Below are 19,806 nucleotides of genomic sequence, written 5' to 3'. Positions count from 1 at the left end.
TGTTTGAGTGGGTTCACAAGTGTTCCACATAGATCAATTAATGCACTAGTACGAGGGTACTCAAACTCAAAGGAGAGAGACGAAAATGAAAAAGAACTAGGATCAAGGCAGTGAAAGAAGATCTGGTGGTTTTTAATTTCATCAGGGCACTGAACATATAGAACTGAATGGCAGATTGTCATATAAGGCTTGCTAATGTCCTAGAATAACCTAAGTCTAATCATATAATCAACAACTCTCTAAAGCTTAGAGTTGCAATATATGAGAATTAACAACCCTCATACCTCACATTGGACATGCCTGCACATGATGTAAGTGGCATACACATAAGAAAAGGTGCAAGCACCATACCCTTCTAGTGTCAATCTTGGTTGAACTATAAGCCCCAAGGTCTTCGCTGAAGAAAAATTGTGTTTATTTCTTTTTTAAGAAAATGATGGTCTAGCTTAATGAAGAAAAAAACAATCAATGGGTCTAAACACTGAAATAGGAGACCTTTTCTCATAACAAATTAAAATGAATTTTTTTCGCACACAAAAACCCAATCATCAGAAACCAAAACAAAAAATAAATAAAGGAAACAAATAGAAAACTAGGGTTTATGATTCGAACAAGAATCAACAAAACCCAATCAACGTCGCAAATCTCCGATCACAAACCTTGAATTCATACTACAAGAGGACCTCAAAAAAATATTATACGAAACAACAATATATTGAAACGCAGACCACCAAGCCACAGAATTTCTAACGAAGCAGTAAGACAGATTCCTACTTAAAAATAAAAAATAAAAATAAATAAAAAAGGGATTCATCGGTTTTTTCAAAATAGAGAGACTTGGAAACTCGTAAACTTCGATGGTACCCAACTGAGCATTAGGTTTACTATTTTTATTGGCTCCCAAAAACTGAAAATCAAAGATCGATCCTCTTTTCTCCATAACATAACTAGAACCTCACAAACCAAAACAGAAAGCGAAATTAAAAAAAAAAATTAGGGTTTAGAATTGGGAAGATAACTCACCAAAAGTGTACAGAAACCGCGAAAAGCTTCGAACGAGGACCTGGAATCACAATGCAGAAGAAAGAGAGAACCATAGAATGAGAGAATCCTTTGGGCTTCAAAAGAGAAAGAGCTTTGAAACTAACAACGACACTATACTACCGTAAGGGATATCAGAGGGAGCAAGGTTTTAGAGAGGACATTAGTAAAACAAGGACTAGGGTTTTTCTATTTGGGAGACACAGTTCGCCCGTCTTCGGATTTGAAACTAGGTTCAAAACTGGGAATTTCCTGAGATGGGGTTAGGACAAAATGACCAAAAGTGAGAAAGAGATTCCCTACTTTTGGTTCTCGGGTTAGCTTTCTTTGTGTTTCAACTTTGAGAATTAGTTCAAGTTTCAAATTGTTCTGTTGACACGGGGAGGATTTACTGATGACATGGAGAAATTTAGGGGCAATCTGGGAAGAGGAAAAGTAAACCGGACATACTGCACGTTTTGGATATTATTTTACCTATTAATAGTTAGATCTCATATTTTATATATTTGGGTTTTCAAAACCATATATTTTCCACATCAACAGCCCAAAACCTAACTTTCCCATACTCAAATATTTACTTGTTATATTTTGAGTAACTATTTAAGTATTGTGGTTGACATTTGTATTATGGAAATGTGTTAACAACTCTTTGATAATTGTTAGTTTATTGCTCATATGTGGATATAGGATAGTAATGGTTTGATAAATATTATGTTGATTTACATTATGAATGCATAACATCGTATATTGTGTTAGAGATATGATTTATGATAACTTCTATAGGTAAAAAAAAAAAGTGAAAAAACACAACAAATAAGGCAAATATTGTCGAAATTTGGGTAGAATTTAGTATTTTATTTTTTAGAAATTTTTTTTATTTTAATAATTTATCAAATGCATACTTATGATGTCATCGGTTTGACCATGGTTTGATTCGCGGTCAAACCAGTGAACTATATATATCTGTTTATATATGTTCGTATAAATCTGCTTTGCATGATTGTATGTTGCATGACTACCCTCCTTTTGCATGGTGCATGATTTGCTTATCTATGTACGACACACATGCATCCTTCTACTCAGATTTTCATAGCTCGATCGATGTTTTTCTTGTATTATTTAGTTGAAAATGACCATGTCTTTGCACTATGCTTGCTCTTTGACTGAGCTAGTGACTAGGAGTGGGATCTAGATTTGGGCTACATGGAATTTGAAAGTTGTTGTGACACCATCAGACTAGTGTCGCATCATCAACACCAATATTGTTTGCTTAGTGTTAGAGCCATCTCATCAGCATTGCCATGTCACCATTCGATCTTCGGTGACATCGTATCACTAATATCAATGCCACATCACCCATTGTTGTGGCTATACCATGTCACCCATTGTTGTGGTTATGTCACATCATCACCATACTTTGATAGTCATTACACATCATCAGTATTGTATCACTGCCACATGGAGTTTGATCTTTGAAGACCTTTATAGCCCAACACTAGATTAGGATGCATGTGTGACTACTATGTTTACTTTTCCACTATGGCTTGGTAAGATGGTTGGATGCACCCACACACACACACTGTGCACCCCTTAGAATGTCATGGTGAAGAGCGAAGTCATAAGGAGCAATAAACTAGCAAGAAGAATTCCTCCCATGGGGAACCCCCCTAGGCTACGATTTAGTGCATGTGTAGAGGTGATGACCACTTTGCATGGAAGCACCTGTCTCTTCGGAGACTTGTTGGAGGTTGCATGCTATTGGCGGTCAAGTATGATCATTCCTACTAAGGTTCCTTTGATCCTACCTTTTAGAGCCATCTTTTTTCTATAGAATGAGAACTAGAACTTTGGCTTAGGATACTTGCCCACATGTGGTGCATTTGTGTACAGTGATTTTCGGTGGTAGAGTTTGAGAAGTGCTTCAAATGAGGACTCATAAGATATTGGTTAGGAGAATTGTAGTTATGGTTTGATCTGATTTTGATACTTTGGTTTCACCTTAGCACATGTTTGGTTCAACCTTAGATTAGGTCCCTTAGTATTAGGTTTCCATTTTGGATGCACCCTTCTTCATCTTTTGTATTATTTATGTATCTCTTATCCCTTTTTATCACACGACTTTACTATGTAGACATATCTTAAACCTTCCATTCTTTACATGTAACTGCGACACTTGATTCATTTCTCAACCCATGAATCTTTACACTTTTCTCATTGAGTTGACGAGGTGTCTTCTTTCTACACATCATTTTTTCATAACACCCACCTGTATTACTCAATTTTTCTTATTAAGGTCAAGGTTGATGAATGAATTAAGATTATCTCAATTCAAGTAGGAGAGTTAGTTCTACATGGGAGTCACCTTTCATTTTGAATCACCATCTCGAGGGTTGTATTTGATGTTTGCTCATTGTATCCTTGTAGGATTTTATTTTAGTAGACCTATGTCTTAGTCTAAGGCCAACTACGTGGACTCAATTACAAGGCAGATTAGTTAAAGTGTCAAATCATATTGATATGGATCTATAAGTGGTGATTGTGGATCAATAGCTACCGTTGTGACTAGTGTCCATGAGGCTATTAGTGGCTTGAGTTAGAGGATAAATTAGGGGTCAGGGTACATAAAGGCTAGACCAAGATCAGGGTACATAGAGGTAGACTTCTTAGGATCCAATGTCTTTAAACTTGTTTGTTCCTCTTATTCAGCAGACATAACATGTTAACCATTTTTTTTATAGGATCAAACTAAGGTAGTCTCACAAGTTCAGATACTGCTTGCTTCTCTTCTTAATTTAGACGATGATCACATTGCTGAGCAGGAGGCTCACATAAAAAGGTTAAAGTAGAGGATAAGACACATGAGAGTTATAGAGGGTCAGTCTATTTGTTATGACATGGATAGAGTGTCGGCTACTAGCTTACCTACAAAGTTCAGGATGCTTGATATTGATCATTACACGGCGATAGAGTGCCCCTACATCCATTTGAGATTATATAACACGTTTATGTGAGCCCATAACCTAGATGAGAAGCAAATGATTATGTTTTTTTCCTTTGTCACTAAGGGGGTGGCACAAAATTGGTTTAGTCCTTAGATGCGTCACATAAACGTAATTGGGAGGATTTAACACATGATTTTTTCAAACAATATGTGTTCAAAAATGATGTTAACATATCTAGATGAGAATTGGAGGCACTTAAATAGAGGTAGGATGAGTTAATCACCTCCTTCATCTCCTAATTGAAGAAAAGATCACCCAAATGGCTAAGCAACCTAAAGAAAGTGAGCAAATTGACCTGGTTCTTAGGAACCTATTGTTGGGAATTCCAAATTTCTCTATTCCTTAGCCCTGGATATCATAGGGTGTATGCAAACTATCATTATAAAAACCATATTAAGATAAATATCTAGAGAAGAAAAAGCTCATTCCTGGATTTAGATCTTCGCATATCAATTCCATGTGGAAAAGAAGAAGTTTGAAGGTCTTATACACCCAAGATCTTTCACCTGATGACTCAAACCACAATCTTGGCACTCTAAAGTGTGGGCTTTGGAATGAAAAAAGCTTTGTCTCTCTCTCTCTTTAGAGGTGGAAGACGACTATCTCTCAAAAAGTGATGGAAACATTAACACCTAAGGAGGGTATTTATAAGGTTCCTTTACTAGGCTTAAGTGACTTGAGCCCACCAAGGCTTGGGTCGATTAATCTAGCCCAAAATGGATCATAATTGATTAATTAACTACATAGGGTCATCTAATTAATCATTTAGCCTAATATAGAGACCTTGTTCATTATTTCCTATGCAACCTTGTGCAATTAACAAAATGCCTTTATGCACAAGAATGAACCTAGAGCCAATCCAACCCTTATAAACCATGTCATCATAGTATATGAGCTTAGAGTTGGGACCCATAGGAGCACTCTCTCCCTCAGACACTAGACAAAACCTATGGTAAATCATGATGTAAGGCTATCAAATGTCATGATTCACCAAGCTACTATACTGCATGGACTCTCAACCTTGAGAGAATCTTGAATTTGTGCCAAAATCAATAGGAGGCTTTAACCTATGGGTGAGATCCTAAAGTGGTCATATATCCTTATGGATTGGGTCACTATTGATGAAGGCTAGTGGCAACAGGAATTTTCAATAAAGGCACCATGAGATCTCATGAGATTGAGACTGTGTGTCTCTTTTGATTCAAAGGACATGTGATAATGAAATCTATTGCCATAAAAAGGGATATCAATGTTACCATCCTCCAACTCAACGAATGTATATTACAATGGATGTGGTGTTTCATGAAGATTCGATGTATTTTTCATCTGAGTCTGAACTTCAGGGGGAGTACCATAAGGAAATTCAGACTCTCGATTATGATTATCATATCTCTGAAGAGGATGAATCTGGATGATCTAAACTAGTGAACCAAGAAGCGGGTGAGTTGGATATGAGTGGTCAACAATTTGGGTCCGAAGATGTCTTCACTGAAATACCAAACCAATCGTCGTATGTTGAGGGTGTTCTTAATTTGGAACATGATTCATTCATGAAACGGTTACCACACCGTCATAATAAAGGTATTCCTAAACCCACATATGAACCTGAATTGTCTACCAAAGTCAAATTTCCCATGAGCAACTATGTGTCTAACCATCGTTTGTCTGAATCAAATAAGTCATTTGTAAATCAATTATCTACTGTAGCTATTCCTAACAGTGTGTAGGAAGCCTTAGCTGATCCAAGGTGGAAAGCAGCCATGAATGAAGAGATGAAATCATTACAGAAGAATGAAACATGGGAACTCGTAGAATGTCCACCAGGAAAGAAGCCAGTTAGGTGTTGTTGGATCTATACTGTGAAGTACAAGGCAGATGGTAGTATTGAACGATTTAAAGCAAGACTGGTAGCAAAAGGGTACACTCAAACTTATGGAATTGACTACACAGAGACATTTGCACCTGTAGCTAAGATCAACACAGTTCAAGTATTATTGTCTTTAGCTGCAAACCTAGATTGGTCATTACAACAGTTCGATGTGAAAAATGCCTTTCTGCATGGCGAGTTATCTGAAGAAGTATATATGGATCTTCCACCAGGATGCATGGTGTCAGAAAAGCAATGTCAGAAGGTGTGCAAATTGAAGAAGTCATTGTATGGGTTGAAGCAATCCCCGAGAGCATGGTTTGGAAGGTTCATAAAGTCAATGAGAGCTTTTGGCTATCGTCAAAGTAATTCAGATCACACTTTGTTCCTGAAAAAGCAACATGGTAAGATTACGACACTCATCGTATATGTGAATGACATGGTAGTTACAGGAAATGATCCTAAAGAAAGAAAAGCTCTACAAAATTATCTATCTAGAGAATTCGAAATGAAAGATCTAGGTCCTCTAAAATACTTTCTTGGGATTGAAGTTTTTAAAAATAACGTTTATCTATAATGTTTTATTTTTAATCATTCTTCATATTTATATAGTTATTTTTTAAAGTAGTCCTTAGAAAATAAATGAAAATAATGATTCTTTTTTTTTTTCAAATAAAAGTTCTTGTGTTCTATTTTTAAGAACAAAAAATTATGCTATGTGGGAAGCGATTTCAAAAATAGTCTTAAAAAACAATTTTTGAAAATTGTTCTATTATTCTTTATAGAACACAATTTTGTTTAGGAACTTGAAAATATTTTTACCTTATTTTCTATATTTTTAAATACAAAATAAATTTTATTTATAATTCTTTATTTTTAATTATTCTCTATATTTATTTAATTATTTTTTAAAACTGTTCTCAAAAAACAATTTAAAACATTTTAAAATATCTCTTAAAATAACATATATTCTATTGTTAAAATCAAAAAATTATTTTTATTTTAAAAAATAAAAAATTATTTTCTATTTTTTAGTTGTCAGATATAGTTTCTTTTTTTTTCTAGGGCCCAAAAATTAACATTTGGTCCATATATCATGCATATTTAAGCCTAAGACCCAAACAAAGTATGAAAATTAAGATGAAGGATATTGTCTTTCATTAATCCCTAAAATACCCTTAACCCTTATATAGACACTTTTTTGTGTTTTTTTTTCCCTTTTCTATTCCCTATTAACTATTACTCATTTCTATCTTTTTTTTTCTTTTTCTTTCAATCTATATTTCTATTTTATGTCAAATAAAAAGCAATAATGTTTTTTTGTTTTTCATTTTTAAAGATATTGAATCTTTTTGCTCTTATTATAAGCAATGATAAAAATTTTGGGATTTTTCATCCAAATATTTTTTATCTTTTTGTATTTATCTTTTAGTTTAATTTTCATTTTTTATTTTAAATTTATATTACCCTTTCATTTATATTTTTCTCTTTTTTAAAAAAATTATTTTTTATATTTTCTACATTAAGCATATTTTAAAAAATTTTAAAATTGACTATCACTTCACTTTATTAGTCTATCTAGTGTATATATCCTTTTATCTTTTTAATTTTTAATGTTTTTATTTTAAAAAGATAAATTTATTGAAAAAAATAACTAAGATATGAAGTTCTAATATTATATTAATAATTTTTCTTATCTAGATAGACTAATGCAAAGTATTTTGACTCACAACAAGAAAATTGTCAATACAACTTTTTAGTTAAACTTTAGAAATTAAATTTCAAATAAAATATATTATATAAAATTTTATCTAAAAATGATTGAAAGTAGTATTTAATTTTTTTTATTGACTTTCAAACTTATCTAATTTTTTACTTGAAAGGTAATAAAACATATTTACAAAAAAAAAAAAATTAGTTTTTCATTTTTTAAATAAATGAGTATAAATATATTAAAAGAATTAAAGATAATCTTAGTAAAAAAATTTGATAAATATGATTATAATTTTAAATATAGATTCCTTTCGATAAAATTTCACAAAAAAAAAAGGTGGAAATAAAGAACATTGCTAAAACTACAAAAACAAAATATGCAATTACAAAATTTTGACGATGAAATTTAAAAATAAAATTCGAAACAATTCTTGAGTGAGAGAATTTGAGTGGAGAAAAAAAATCTTTGAGTGGAAAAAAATGGAAAAGTTTTTCAAAATCGCTTGAAATCTTTAACAAAAAGTAGTCTTGTACACCCTTGTATAATTAGTAAATTTGTCTTGTACAGTTAGTGTAATACCATTGTACAATAACTCAAATTTCATACATCATCTCATGAATATCTGATAATAGGTTGGTTAACCATGTTAGCATTGGTTTGGTTTTAAAAAAGAAGAAAAATTGTTGTAGAATTGTATTTTACAATCATCATAAGTGAGGTACATATTCAAATGACCATATACAAGTTAGATAAAGTGCATGAGATGAATGTATGTTTAACCAATGTGTGTAAGGAATGTCATTTATCATTGGTTAAGGAAAATAAACAAACAAGTTTTTCAGAATCACTTAAAATCCTTCACAAATAATAGTCTTGTACACCCTTATACAGTTAGTATATTTGTCATGTACACTTAGTGTAAATACCTTGTACAGTGACTTAAATTCCATATACCCCCTACTCAATGTGTAACCATAGGTAGGTTAACCATATTTTCATTGGTTTGTTTCAAAAAATAGTGGAAGATGGAAAAACAAAATTTTCTCTCAAACATCATTAGTGGGATAAGTATTCGAATTATCATATGTGAGTTAAATAAAGTGCATAAGATGAGTATGTAATAGAGGAATGTGTACCTTAAGAGTGTACAATCCTTAGATGACAAGACAAAAAAAAAAAGTTTATTTATTTATTTCGTTTTATTTTTGGAAATAAAGAAAAAATAATAAAAAATTTATTTAACTATAAGAAATATGAATATAAGATCAGTTAGAAAATACCAAATTTATTTATTTATTTCATTTTATTTTTGGAATTAAAGAAAAAAAATAAAAAAATTTATTTAACCATAAAAATATTGATATAAGATATGTTAAAAAATAGAAATAACCCCAAATTTATTTACTTATTTCATTTTATTTATTTAAATTAGAAAGTAATTTATTTTAATAGATTAAAATGTGCACAATTTATTTATTACTTTGTTAATTATGAATATATTAAAATTTTCTATTAGACAAAAAATAAATAAAGAAAATAAAATTAAAAAGAGTAATAAATATATATAATTTAGTTATTTAATTATTTTTCATATAAAAGATAGTCCCACAAAAAACACATAATTGATCAATTTCTTTGTTTAATTGTAAACATACTATATATTTTTTATTTTATTATTAAAATAACTAATGGAAAAAAATAAAAATGGATAATCAATGTGTAGACCCCCTTTGGTGGTGAGGACCCGGGGGTTTGTTTTTTTGAATTTTCATTATATTATTAGAAGGGGTAGGGGACCCCCAGGAGAGAGATGGGATGTCGTCTGCATGAGACATGCAGATGGAGAGGAGCAGAGACGCCATGCTGCTGATGAAGGAGGCCATGCTATTGACTGCTAAAACAGGAGAGCAGGTGCGAGTTTTCTGGATCTGGGGAGAGAGAAAAAGAAGAGAGAAAAAGAAAAGAGAAAAAGAAAAGAAGGAGGGGAGTTCTAGGAGCTCGGGGGGAGAGACGCAGGCTAGAGGAGTTTCCTTTCTCGGAGAGGAGGCTCAACAGAGGTGGAGGTTTTGTGAGATCCAAATATTTTTGCTCGAGGGGGCATCCAGGTAAGCTCATCATGTATCATTTGCTTTATTTTTACCACTACTGTTTTCTCTTTCTCCTGGAGTTGTTCGGTTCCGCTTTTATGCTTGTTTAGGAATAACAGGAGTTATATCTGAGTAGCATCAATTTATGGTTTCTTCATATGCTTGCTGATCGTTTCATTCATTATCTCTCTTAGTATTGATTTTAACCCGGAGAAGTTTTGTTGCTTCATTTTGCTCTATGTGGAGATGTTAATTGTTGTTGTCTTGTTTGAACCGTTTTGCTACCCTTATCCACCTGATTCATGTCTAAACCTCATCTTCCCATCTTGTGTGCCCAAAACTCATCCGAAGCCTCTCTTGAAGCTCCAAATTCACTCGCCCATGCGCGTGAGAATCATGCAAACCCGGCCATCCTTCCATCCCATTTTCTTCATACCCAACTTTCTCTCTCTAATATTTCATACCCATCCTCTCACGAATTAATACCCATCTATCCTCATGCAGACCTGACCGTCATTTCAATGCCCACATCTCATCTCCATGCACTCCAAACACCACCATACCCATTTCTCATCTTTCATGCTACCCATACCTATCATTCATCACTTATTTCCTACATCACCATTCATCATCCTCCACTATTAACCTCCCGTCCACCTATTCCATATCACTCATCCCATGCATGCACCCATAGCCATCAAACCCATTGTTTCATACCCATTTTCCTTCCTATCCACGTGCATGAAGCCATGCATGGAACCATGCATGCCACCACCCTTCTATGCCCACCTTACCCATCCTTTCTTACCACCTTTCTCTCTCTACACCACGTTTCTTCATGCCCACTTCCTATCCACATGCATGAAGCCATGCATGGAATCATGCATGCCACCACCCTTCTATGCCCACCTTACCCATCCTTTCTTACCACCTTTCTCTCTCTATACCACGTTTCTTCATGCCCACTTCCTATCCACATGCATGAAGCCATGCATGGAACCATGCATATCACCACCCTCTCACACCCACTTTACCCATTCTTTCATTAACCTATCCCTCATACCCATGCAAACCATCCATTTTTCATACCCGGCTGCCCACCATACCCATGCCATGCTCATCTCCATAGGAATCCCAAAGCCACCCACCTACATGCATGGGAATCGTGCATGCATGGCCACCCCCCATGGCTGCCATTCATCAACACATACCCATGCTAACCTCCATACCCGTATCCTCCATGCCCTCATGTATATCACCACCCTCCCATGCATAACTATCCTCCACTTACCCATTTTTCTTCTTCTTACCACCTTTCTCTCTCTACACCACATACCCTTCATGCACTGTTTTCTCTCTCTAACACCACCACCACTACCAAACCCTCATTTTCTCACTAACTCACTCACTTTCTACTCCCTACCCGGTTATCTCTCTACACCACATACCCATTTTCCAAATACCCATCAACCCACCTTTGCATGGCCACCTTTCTTGGCCCACTTCCAAAGCCCACTAAACTTACTTTCTTGCACAATGGATTGGACAAACCCAAGGCCCATGGACGTCCTTTGAAGGCCTTCTTCCCCTTAGGCCCATTCTTAAAGGCCCCTTGTTTTGTTCTCTCATTTTAAGTTGGCCCATGCCCATTTCCAAGCCCATGCTCACTTCAAGTTGATTTGTTCTCTCATTTTAAGTTGGCCCATGCCCATTCCAAGCCCATGTTCACTTCAATTGATTTGTTCACCCATCTTAAGTTGGCCCATACCCATTCAAAACCCTCAAAGTCCATTTCCAACCCTTAATATTATCTACTATTATTGTTATTATTAACTATTATTATTATTTTTATTACTATTAACTATTATTATTATTATTATTATCATTGTCATGATTATTATTATTAATCCAATTTTCCAAATCTTATTATTGTTATTATTATTATTATTATTAATCTAACTTTCAAAATCTTGCTATTATTATTGATATTAATTCAATTTTCAAAATCTTATTATTATGATTATTATTATTATGATTATCATCTTTAATTCAACTTTTAAAATTTTATTATTATTATTATTATTATTATTATTAATTCAACTTTTTAAAATATTATTATCATTATTATTATTAATTCAACTTTCAAAATCGTGTTATCATTATTATTATTATTATTATTTCAAAATCTTATTATTATTATTATCATTACTATTTCAAAACCTTATTGTTATTATTATCATTAATCCCAAAGCCCAATTCGTTTCTAATGCCCCAAGCCCATTTCCATAGCCCTTCTCACCCTAGGCCCTTCTAATTCCAGAGTTCTTTTAATCCCTTTTGTTTGTCCATATTATTATTATCATTTATTGTTATTATTATTATTATTATTATTATTATTATTATTATTATTATTATTATTGTTATTATTATTAAAAATCTATATTCTCGCAGTTCAATTTCCCAAAGTTCATTCCTTATTATTATTGTTATTACAAATTCAACTTTCAAAATCCATATCCTTGCAGTTTAATTCCCTAAAGTTCATTTCTTATTTTCTCTGACAAATTTCCTCTTAATTACCGGTGCTCTAATCTTAAATTTAATTCCTCAGACCCCCGATTTTCAAACAAGTTCCAAGAATCCAGTTTTCACTCAAATAGTTTTAATTCCACTCCGATTTTTAAATAATGTTCTATTTCTTTTAATTTTTACACAAGCAAGAATGATGAATCTTCATAATTCCGAAATAATGGGATTCGTGAGATTAATTCATGCAATATAAATCGGGCTTTGGTGGGGCCCAACATATGTGATTTCCTTATGATTGATTGATTGTTTGTTTGATTTAATTGCCATGCATGATCGATTTTATTTTGCTCTATGACATGCTCGAAATTATTCCTTAATTGTGCACTAACCTCATTTCTTGATAGCGCATATTGATTCACCACCCAGGTACGTATTTACTCGCCCCATGGTCACTCCTTATACTTGTTCGGATTCTCATACGTGCATGATCATTTAAGGTATTCGTAGGTTCATTCATCAATTGCCACGTCAGCTTCATTTTATTAGTAGAGACCCGACTTTAGGGACTTAGAGGGGTGCTACGGTCTTTACCGTACCTTCCTGATAAGTAACCTGACCCCCGAACCCGATCCAGTTTTTCGCAGATCGCCTTTTCCAAAATAAGGAGTCACACTTAGGGTTTTTCTTTCTTATTTTGTTTACCCTTTTAAAATAAAACAAAAATAAGTGGCGACTCCAAGTCATTTTCTTAATCAAATAAAATCAATTTTTCAAAAATAAAAATCGAGCTCGCCATCGAGTGGGAAACGCATTGAGCCGAAATGCGGGGTCCACAAAATGGCGACTCCACTGGGGATTTTTAGAGGGTCAAGCTTGAACTTAAGATGAAGCAAACATGGCATTTGATGAGTTGATCAGTGAACACCTGTCTCTTGATTGCACATTGGGAGTTTTTGATGCAGGCTTAGATATTGTGTTGTGACATTGATATGATTGATTATCTTGATTTGGGGCTTCGGATGTCACTTTTTCTATACTTCATTGCTAGATTAGTTTGGTACATTGACATGCCGATTATCATAGATTGCTCATCATGTTTTGCTTGGTATAGCGATTCTGTTTCTTCTTGATTATTCTGCTCACTTCACATGCATAGACTCACTATTGTCCATCGATTGACTTGCTGTGTTGTTTTCTCTGGCTTGCATATTATCTTGATCGTATTTTGAGCATGATGTTCGTATTGCTATTCATCCTGATAGTCATAGCTTTTTGTGTGGACATGAGTGATATATCTTGTACTCTGCCTGACTGCATGTCGCATGACTGCCCTTCTTCTGCTTGATTGCATGTCGCTTGTCCATGTGGGTCGTACTTCTATCCCCTTACCTCCAAATCTCTTGGTCTCGGTCATTTCCTTCATTTTGGTTCTCACTTTTGCAAGTGTGAGGCCTTCTGTGTGCTTGTTCTCTGACCGAGCCAGAGATTAGGAGTAGGGTCTAGCAATGGGCTATATCGATGTACGGGAGTGTTCTGGAGGAGACTGACATATCGATGCTGATTGGAGTCCGATCATTGAAGACCTGTATAGCCCCGAGCTAGGTTTCATGGATAGTTGTGCTTCCAGTGTGTTTCCTCTTCTGCTCTAGATTCATAGGGTTTTCGGATGCACCCACACAGCTCATTGTGCACTTTAGTTGACTATTGAGTGTTGAGAGTGTGAGAGCTTTCACTATAGGAGCCCCCTGGGATGCGAGGTAGTGCATGTGTGGAGGTGATGACCACCTTGCATGGAAGCGTCCCGTCTCTTCGGAGGCGTGCAGAGGGTTGCATACCGCCGGAGGGTATGATCGCTTCTGCTAGGGATCTTTTGAAGTCCACCCATATCCATTTAGAGCCACCATGACCTTGTAGGTTGAGCCGTAGATCTTTCGATCAGGACTTCCTCCCTACACGTGGGTGCATCTGAGGGCTTTCAGAGCCTCTATAGTTACAGTTCGGATCCAGTATTCCCTCTTTTTAGTCTCCAGTTGAGAGTGCTCGGAGATCGGCATGAGTTTGAGTATCGGTCGGATCACCTTTTTCGTGTCATCTCGGATTATGTTTTTCACTCGATGAGTTTAGCATGTTTTCTCCCTAGGGCTTTTCGTTCCCATTTCTTGGCTCGACGCACCTCTTCACTTTGTTGACACTCACTCGATACTTTGGGATATGTTCATTGATCATCTGTTTACACTGTACACCTATCACGGGCTTAGTGCTTCATTCTTTGTTTGATCCTTGGTTCGATTTTCGACTCGATGCTCATATTTTCATTACAGAAAGGTGAAGGGCACATTTTCATATTCACACATTTTTCGAGAGATTTGCCTTGATCACCTTATCATTTTCCCTTATGGAGCTCGAGTTGAAGGTTGAATCAAGGATATTTTGGTCTAGATTGAGTATCGATCTCGTGATAGTGTTGATCTTCACACCCCATTCACTTTCTTCACACCTTGATCATTTTCTAGATCATCAATAGAAATTCTTTAGTCATATTTGTAGTCATCTCGTGTTGGACACTCCTATGACTCTAGAGTTTCTATCGTACATCCAGATTTCTGATTGTCACCATACAATTGTGTATCACACCTTGTCATGTATTGGTTTGTATTGTATCATGTGTTGGTCATTATTCGTTGCATCCCGTGTCGTTGCATGAGTCGTGTTTGAGTCGTTTTGTTTAGGTTCTTTTGTATGAGTCTATTTGTAATCCTAGTCTTGGTTTAGTGCCCTGGGTTGAGTGGGAGAGAGGTTGATTCGTATTGTTGAGCTGCTATAGACGGATTCACAGTCAGTTTCGATTGGCTAGCTTATCGCTTCTGTGGTTTCGATTCAGGGGGCATTGACCAGTTTGAGTTAGAGGATGGATACTCAGCAGAGTAGGCATGTAGTGCTTGAGGACACGTCATCTGATTTAGTGCCACCACCCGATCTGCCTGTTCAGATGCCAGTTACACAGACTTTGCATGCTACTTCACATGATTAGACTGCTGTCATTCCACCCATTGTCATACCAGTTACCATTATTGAGGATCCTCGTTCTCGTATGGACAGACTCGAGCGGAGGATTGGACAGATGAGAGATCTTGATGAGATGATTTCGTGGGATGACATTGACGATGTGCCATTAGCCACTTTACCAGCCGGTTTCAGGATGCCTGATATAGAGAGATATACGGGTGTTGGATGTCCTCGTATTCATCTTAGACTTTATAGCACGGTTATGAGGGCCCTTGGTCTAGATGAGGCACAGTTGCTCACTTTGTTCCCATTGTCATTGAGCAGCATGACACAGAGATGGTACGCTTCATTAGAGTCATCTCGTCGGAGGACTTGGGAGGACTTAGCACGGGAGTTTCTGAGACAGTATTCATTCAGTGGTGATACGAGCGTTACACGTAGAGAGCTTGAGTTCCTTAGACAGGGATCGGATGAGTCTGTTTCTTCTTTTATCTCCCGCTGGAGGGAGAAGGCTGCAGAGATGATTGAGCGACCTACCGAGAGAGATCAGATGAGCATGTTTTTGAGGAGTTTGCATCCTAGGTTTGCTCGGCATTTGACAGGAGTCCCATTCCAGGATTTCAAATCATTGGTTCAGGCTTTGTTCGATGTAGATGATGGCATATCTAGAGGATTATGGTCAGATATTACTCATTCCCCAGATACTGAGGGGAAAGGAGTTGTTGGATCATCTGAGAGCTATGGAGGCGTATGTTTTGCAGACTTTCATCATCGACGACCTGGTTATCATTCCTATGCGAGATCATTGCAGATACCCAGGAGTGATTTCCCGCCTTTACAGCATCGTCATCCTCAGTCAATTCAGCAATGTCCTTCTGTGCATCCTCATATTGTCACAGTGCGACCTTCATTCCAGTTTCAGCATCCACATACTAGTATCCCACGGCATGAGCAGTCTCGCCCCCATCGGCGACGTCAGAGGACTTATTCTGATTTGGGGATGCCTTTGGATAGAGCTTTTGAGCGACTCAGAGCTACTGGTTTTTTAGCACCATTAGCCCCTAGGCCACCCCCGAGTACTTTGCCTCCGCATTTTCGTGCTCACGAGTTCTGTGCATTTCACCAGATGGCAGGCCACCGTACTGATTATTGTGCTTCTCTACGTCATACTATACAGGATCTTATTGACAGTGGTGCGGTTAGCTTTCCCGTATCGACCACAGATACTGATCTTGGTCCAGATATGACTGCTGATTTCTTTCTAGCCTAGTCCACACATGCAGTTCCTCCTCCTTCGGGCTTATACCATCACGTTTTGGACACCCAGGGCATTGATATTCACAGGACACTTTGATACCTTGTTGGTGTATTTTGGGACTACATTGTTAGTTGGTCGTTTGAGTTTTTGTTCTCCTTTGCTTTGTATTTGAGTCTTGTTTTATAGTTAGTGATTCGTGTTCGTACCCTGTGTTTCGAGAGTAGACCTTATTGTCTTATTATTTTGCATGATGTACTCTCATTTCACTTAGTGATATTGTTGCTTTCTTGGGTATTTGTTTCCATCTTCTTTTTATTATTATCATTGTTTCGTATCATGCATTTTGTGTGTTGTTATCTTGGGTAGCATCTTGTGTTTCTTTGTTTTAGTCTCTTGCGTGTGTTTGTTTTAGAGTCTTGGACAGTTTTAGTGTCGTGACTGGTCCCTGAGCAGATATTGATGGTATGATGATTGTGATACAGAGCACATTGAGATTAGACTTCTTCAGTTGAGGTTCACCATGTCGGACAAGATCGTACCCATTACTCTTACTACTCTTTATGAGATGATGGTGGACTTGACACGGAGGGTTGAGAGGATTGAGTTTATTTTATCGGAGTATCCATCGTCATCGAGAGGAGTTCCAGGAGTAGCGACGCCTTCATTGCCACACTCGACTTCACCGGCACTTGTTGCTTTGGGTGCCTCACATCCACGGCCTCGCCCACATTCAGTGCTCCAGCAGCATTCCTCATCCATTTCATTGGCTACGTCGACACGACCTCCATCCTGGCTTCGCGGCCCTCCGGTCATTACAGTTCCTCAGGAGCGATTTCACCCTCGTCGACGATGTCGGAGACATTTTTCAGATCTGAGCACACCCCTGAGTAGAGTCTTTGAGACGTTCCAAGCCATGGGATTTTTGGCTCCTCTGGCTCCTAGGGCACTTCCGGATCCTGTGCCTCCGCAGTTTCGGCTTGATTTATACTGTATGTACCATCAATCGGCAGGACATCACACTGATCGTTGCACTGCTCTACGACATGCCATACAGGACATTATTGATTCTGGGACGTTTGGGCATCCTCAGTCTGATATGTTTCCTATTCCTACCTCAGCTCAGGCCATGCATGTAGACTCCCCTCCACCAGCAGTCCCTGATCTTATTGATTTGGGCGATTGACTCATGATTGGCTTGCCTTGGTACAGTGGCACTCAGATTTTGTTCCTTCTGTGGCCAGAGATGTGACGACAGGACCAGTCACTGTTTTTGTTTTTGTTTGTTTAGTCTTGTCTTACTTGTGACTTTTAGAGACTATAACTCGATTTCTTGAGTATTGTCTTTGTTATCTTTCTTTTTGCATGATGTACTCATCGGATTATCCCATTGGATGCATTTTCTTTTATGGACATGTGTTTGTGTTTTGTGATACTATGATTTGTACTTTTGACTTGAGGCATCTCTTCACTTGCACGTTGTGGTATTGAGGCTTGACCTATCATGGAGGATATTGAGCCTATTGGCCTAGGATCAGAGATTTGACCTAGGGAGTTTGAGACTGTGACACATTTTCTTATGATCAGAGTCATACCTTGCTCACTTCCCACACCTTGACTCTTGTTTTGACCTACATCCATCCATTGTGAGCTTTGCACAACATCACCATTGAGACCATTATATGACCTTTCCATCATCGACTTTCCTAGCTTTTCATATCCCCTCTCTGATTCGACAAGTAGAGTGTGAGGAGTTTGAGCCCAGGGTTGATCTTGCATGACGAATGGATGGCTTATGACCTTTCGGTGGCTTACGATGTGAGGATTGGTCGATCGCTTGATGAGACTGTCACTTATTTCTCCGTGAGTACAGAGGTTGATATTGTATGATGAGAGTTGGCTTATGATAGGCAGTCGTGCCTGATGAGATCACCATTCACTTTACTTTGAGAGAACCATCTTTGAGGTTATTATGGAGCATTCGGAGTACGGTTGATACATGATCCTAGAGGGAAGTTCAGACCCAACTGAAGCGGACCTTATTTCATCAGGGAGTTGACCCCAGAGGGCGCTGCATGGTTGATGGATCTAGATGGAAACCGATTCTTAGAGCCAACCAATGTGGATCAGCTAAAGAGGTATTATGTTTGAGACCATGGTCGCAGGATGGGTGGCCATCATTTCGGTTAGCCATTACCTTGTTATTCCTTTGTGATACATAGTCCGTTGCTAGCCCATTGAGCCTCGCATGTGTATTATAGCCTTTCTTTCTTATTGCCTTGCTCACATTTTCACACCGAGATAGGGGCCCTTTAATGTATGCATGCATTGTTTGGTATTTTCATGAGCCTTGGACCTAAGAGCATGTTTTTCTCATTATCTTTCCCTATCGCCGCACCTCTGCATTTTCATCTCATCTTGTTGGTTGTGTTCCTCGTCGCTTCTTCCTTATCATATCCACTACTTGTTTGTTTCATATTTCTCTTCACCCTGAGTAGTGATCCCCCTCAGTTCATCACATGGAGGATAGTCACATCATTTCCACCATCTATCTCACGGACACTGGTTTAGAGATCCTTAGTTTGAGAAGGTCATCTCGTTAGAGAGAGTTTTGTTTGTTACCTTATCACTTGGGAGTGTGTCCATTTGTTATTGATATCATCTTTGGGGTTCATTTGTTCATGTTCAGGGTACGCGTGTTTGTATATATGTAAAAAAAAAAAAAAATTGAAAAAAAAAAAAAAAAACTCAGGTGTGTATTATTTTTTATCATTGAGTATGTATATTGATGTCTGGGGGTCATTTTTATCGAGTATGTTCGTTATTGGGAGTTCGTATGTGAGCTCTCTGAGATCCCATGTTGTTTGTATTGTTTCATCATATCTATTTGTGAGAGAGATGAGTGACCTTCTCCTAAGGACTCCGAGTCATTGTCCTTTCCATCATTACATTCATTATTGATGTGACTTCACTTCATGTTTGATCTGAGTTGATCACCACCTTTCTTCACAATTCATTGTTTCGCTGTCGCTTTTATCGTTGCTTGTGATTCATCTCATTCCCTTCACATCTTATTTCCTCCTTACAGCGACCCATCTCGGGTTCGATACTCATTTCGCATCATCATTACATATACCACTATCAGTTCATGTTGCTTCATTTGTCTCCTTATCGACGTCATATTCACGTTAGGCATCCTCAGGTCCATGGCTCATGGGATTCACTATACATGTTGCATTTCATATATGAGGGCATGAGTTTTGATCATTGGGTATTTGAGCCTAGTTTCCTTTCGTTTCTATCAC

General features: G+C 37.0%; 1 protein-coding gene across 1 annotated transcript; it reads left to right on the top strand.

Annotated features, from left to right (window-relative positions):
* Nucleotides 1-9,717: 9,717 nt before the first annotated feature.
* On the top strand, nt 9,718-17,687 carry LOC117925963. Its single transcript, XM_034845061.1, has 2 exons — nt 9,718-9,729; nt 16,987-17,687. Exon 2 carries the CDS (start codon nt 17,025-17,027, stop codon nt 17,685-17,687), a length of 663 nt encoding a protein of 220 aa, XP_034700952.1. The 5' UTR covers nt 9,718-9,729; nt 16,987-17,024.
* Nucleotides 17,688-19,806: the final 2,119 nt, after the last annotated feature.

The sequence above is a fragment of the Vitis riparia genome, chromosome 12, assembly GCF_004353265.1.
Source record: "Vitis riparia cultivar Riparia Gloire de Montpellier isolate 1030 chromosome 12, EGFV_Vit.rip_1.0, whole genome shotgun sequence".
Classification (NCBI taxonomy): Eukaryota; Viridiplantae; Streptophyta; class Magnoliopsida; order Vitales; family Vitaceae; genus Vitis; species Vitis riparia.
Note: the sequence above shows the minus strand (reverse complement) of the source record. Positions and strands in the feature narration are given on the sequence as shown.